Source organism: Nanorana parkeri, unplaced genomic scaffold (assembly GCF_000935625.1).
Source record: "Nanorana parkeri isolate BGI_ZX_2015 unplaced genomic scaffold, ASM93562v1 scaffold68, whole genome shotgun sequence".
NCBI lineage: Eukaryota > Metazoa > Chordata > Amphibia > Anura > Dicroglossidae > Nanorana > Nanorana parkeri.
Window position 1 is genome coordinate 2,062,067 of NW_017306336.1, and position 4,502 is coordinate 2,066,568.

The 4,502-nt window shown below is 42.5% G+C and overlaps 1 protein-coding gene across 1 annotated transcript in view; it reads left to right on the forward strand.

Annotated features, from left to right (window-relative positions):
* Nucleotides 1–4,502, forward strand: part of PIWIL1 (piwi like RNA-mediated gene silencing 1) — a 98,942-nt gene extending 94,440 nt beyond the window's left edge. The window contains exons 19-21 of the mRNA XM_018576481.1: nucleotides 2,261–2,386; nucleotides 4,123–4,270; nucleotides 4,386–4,502. Coding sequence (XP_018431983.1) covers nucleotides 2,261–2,386; nucleotides 4,123–4,270; nucleotides 4,386–4,502 — 391 coding nt within the window. The remainder of the gene's footprint in view (nucleotides 1–2,260; nucleotides 2,387–4,122; nucleotides 4,271–4,385) is intronic.

Sequence of the window (4,502 nt, forward strand, 5' to 3'; positions counted from 1 at the left end):
GGGGGGGGACAGGTACTCTTTAAGGTAATACTGGGGGTCCAAAAGATACCTAGTATCACCTTTCCACTTTAAATAAGCTATTGAGATTGCACATCAATAGCTTATTGCTGGGCTTAAGAATAATAATAATAATGAGTGTCTGCAGGCAACAGTGAAGTATGGTGGAGATTCCTTGCAAGTCTGGGATTGCATTTCTGCCAATGGAGTTGGAGATTTGATTAGGGACAATGGTGTCCTCAATGATGAGAAATACAAGCAGATAATTATCCCTCATGCCATACCATCAGGGAGGCGTGTGATTGGCCCCAAATTTATTCTGCAGCAGGACAACAACCCCAAACATACAGCCAATGTCATTAAGAACTATCTTCAGCGCAAAGAAGAACAAGGAGTCCTGGAAGTGATGGTTTGGCCCCCACAGAGCCCTGATCTCAACATCATCGAGTCTTTCTGGTATTACATGAAGTGACAGAAGGATTTGAGGCAGCCTACATCCACAGAAGGGCTGTGTTTAGTTCCCCAAGATGTTTGGAACAACCTACCTGGCGAGTTCCTTCAAAAACTGTGTGCAAGTGTACCTAGAAGAATTGATGCTGTTTTGAAGGCAAAGGGTGGCGACACCAAATATTAATTCGATTTGGATTTCTCTTCTGTTCACTTTCCGTTTTATTAATTGATAAAAATAAACTATTTGACACTTATATTTCTAAAAGCATTCTTACTTAACAGCATTTTTTACACCTGACTTAAAGTTTTGCACAATACTGTATGTCAAGGAAGTAGTAGGGTAAGGGAACCTTCCTATCAAAACCAAACCTCTTTTGCTTCCTCTTTCAAGAAGGGTTCCTTTCACCCCTCCCAAGCTTCGGGTTCCTTATCTAAGCTGGTCTCATTTTCATTGTAAATCCTGGTCCTTCAAGTCCGTAAAATAGTAAGAATTGTCCCGGGTACAAGTCTTCCGGATGTGAGATTGTAGTCCATCACGGGAGCGATAGCCTGGAGCGTTGACTACTTTACCATGGACAACAAACGTAGTCACCCTCCAGAAGGAAGGACAGTGTCAGCATGAATGCAGAGATGGTTTGAGGATCTACAGCTGAGTGATACACAAATAAAATACATTTTTGTAATACCGTATTTTTCGCTCCACAAGACACACTTTTTTTCCCCCCAAAAAGAGGGGGAAAATGTGCCTGCGTCTTATGGAGCGAATCCCGACGCCCGAGACATGCAGTTTCGGGCGCCGGGCGAGTAGTAGGGGCCACTGCTCGTTTAATACGAGTGATCTAATGAGATCACTCGTATTAAAGCCGAGCAGCGGCGATCGTATCCAGCAGTAGGAGCCACTGCTCGTTTAATACGAGTGATCTAATAAGATCACTCGTATTAAAACCGAGCAGCGGCGACGATGGAGATCACCATAGAGCAGACGAAGAACGGACTTTCTTCGTCTGCTCTGTGTGATCACTGAGACCGTGGCGCTGTAATCACAGCGCCACCTGTCTCAGCGGTCACTAACTGCAGCTTCTGTCATAGCTTCTGTCATAGAAGCTGTGTCAGAAGCTACAGTCTGTCGAGTGCTCCATAAGGCGCGCCGGACCTCCCTGCGTCCTATGGTCCGGTGCGTCTTATGGACCGCAAAATACGGTAAATAAGGTACTTAAAAGCATTTTTAAGATTAAGCTCCTGAGCTTTGTGTCACTTTAATGACTCTGGGATTAGTTCAGCTTGAATTATGCCTTAACTCCTCTGAAGCTTTTGCCTTCCCTTCTTCACAGGATCAAGACGGAGGGCAAAACTCTGGACATTTTAGGATCATTCAGACCTCCTGTCCCAGGGACCAGTATTCAACCCTGCTTCTTAGTCGATAGCTTTATTAGCCAGGGTATTCTCTAAGCTTCTGAAAGCTAGGAGGTCAACCTGCCATAAGGTCTACCATCACACCAAGAAGGCTTTGCAAAGCAAGGAAATTCCATCCCATAAAGTACTCCAGTGGGACACATTTTAACTTTCTCCCAGTCTGGCCTAGACCTCTGTTTAGTCTTGATTACTATCAAAGGCCAAATTTCTGTCCAATCACCTAAAGGTAGCTGCATAACCCATCCATTCAAAGTTTAAATCGCTGTGTCCTCTTCCTGAACTTCAAGAAACCGATTTTACAGGCAAAACAAAAATCCTGTTTTTGTGCTGCAATTACTCTTTTGGCCTTCTGTTTTGTTATTCTTTTGCCTAATTGTTATTAAATACAATTGTTTTACAGTCCCAGGCTTTCGGTTATAGTGGTAAAGAAGAGACTTAATACCAGGTTCTTTGCTAGTTTGGGTGGCAGACTTCAAAATCCACCTCCTGGGACAATAGTTGATGTAGAAGTCACCAGACCTGAATGGTAAGCCACTGTGTATGTGTAATAACTGGGCAACGACACATAACTTTGCTTTCAGTTTTTAAATTACATTTGAGAACATTCATGTTGCAGACTTTAATAAATCTGACACAGGGGGGACAGATGGAGAAATGGAAATATGAAAGATGAAGTCACACCTTGTATTATTTTTCACAGCTGAGTCACCTAACTTACACAGCTAGGTTGCATTTTATCCCAAGTTTCTGTACGATGTAGAAGACTTTGATAGCTCATTTGCCTTTATTCTTACAAAGGAAACATACGTTTGACAGCTCTTATCTCACTGCCTCTGCTCTTCCAGTGGTCACAGGAATGCAAGGGGAGGGGGCACGCTCTCACAGGAGTCAGCACAGGCATTAGAACTGGAAGGGGAAACTTATTTTATGTACAGAAAGTGCAGAGACAGTAAAATAAGAGCTGTGAATCAAAAGTATGTCTTCTTTGCAGAGTGTGGTTGGGAATGAAGAGGAGTGAACTGTGAAAGTGTGTAACTTTTTTCTACGGCACTCAGAAGCATCAGACAGCTTTTTTTTTTTCTGCTCGCACACACTGGCAGGAAAAACCCGCCCGTTCTTTACAGCCGTTACCGGCTGTTTGATATACATACGATCAGCGGCTCTATAGCCTGCCGATCATATGTATGTGCTGTCTGGCTGCATTCTCTATAAGATGGGAGGGAGTGCTGACCTCCCTCCGAGGTCTGAATGCAGAAGTGATGTGTATTATATCACTTCCGCATTCACCTGTCAGTCATCTGGCTGCTATAGCCAGAGAGAAGAAGCTGATGAAGCAGCTCTCTGCTTCTTGTGGGGTCCCCCAATGTCTCTATAAAGAGGACCTGTCGGTGTGCCTTTGCTATTATATAGGGGGATTGCTATCCCCCTATGTGATAGCAATAACAATAAATGTAAAAAAAATAAGTCACGTAAAAAAAAGAACCCCCAACATTTTTAAGTCCCCCACCCCCACGTTTACACGCATAAACGTAAATACGCGTTTGATGCGCCAGCATGCGAAAATGACAATTGCGCTACACATGTTACATATTGCCGCAAACGTCGGAGTGAGAGCGTCATTTCAGGGCCATCAATCACTGATAACACTAAACTGATGAGCGGTAAAAGCTTTTAATTTGTCGCCTATGGGCAATTTTGGGTATTGTAGTTTTTTGAGGTTTTGCGCGCACAATTTTAAGGCTTGACATGTTTGGTATCTATTTGCCCGACGTGACCCCGACTCTTATATTTTTGTAAAAAATTGGGTAATAAATGTTTTATCATTTAATATAGGGGAAAATGTTTTTTTTTTTTTTTTTAATTTCGGTAATTTTTACCATAATATAGTAAAAAATAAAACCCCCCAGTGGTGATCAAATACCACCAAAAGAAAGCTCTATGTCTCCCTAAAAAATTGTATAAAATTCATTTTAGTACAGCGTTGCATGACGGAATAAATGTCAGTCAAAGTACCGCAGCGCTGAATACTGAAAAATGGCCTGGCCAGGAAGGGGGTTTAACACCACGGACTTCAAGTGGCTAACTCACCCCAGGATATGTGATACATTTTCTCTGAAGCTGGAAAATAACTGAATTTATTGGCCCTATTTTGCTTCTCACTCATATTTAGACCAGTAATCCCAAAGCAGAAAAAATAGTTTTAACAGGTTGTTGTAGAATATTGTGTTTTAGTACAACATTATACTTGTGTTTTTCCTGTAGGTACGACTTCTTCATAGTCAGTCAGTCTGTGAGACAAGGTACAGTGTCTCCAACACACTACAACGTTGTATATGACACTGGGGCTTTGAAGCCTGACTACATGCAGAGATTGACATATAAAATGTGCCACCTGTACTATAACTGGCCAGTGAGTACCTGTTGTGCGTACATTCATTTGCATGGGTTTTTTTTTTGGGGGGGGGGGGGGGTGTTATTTATTTTGTTTGCATTTACATTGCACATTTTCTTTCCTTTCAATCCAGGGAGTTATCAGAGTGCCAGCTCCTTGTCAGTATGCTCATAAACTGGCCTTCCTGGTGGGACAGAGTCTACACAGAGAACCACATCTGTCCCTTGCTGACAAACTTTACTACTTGTAG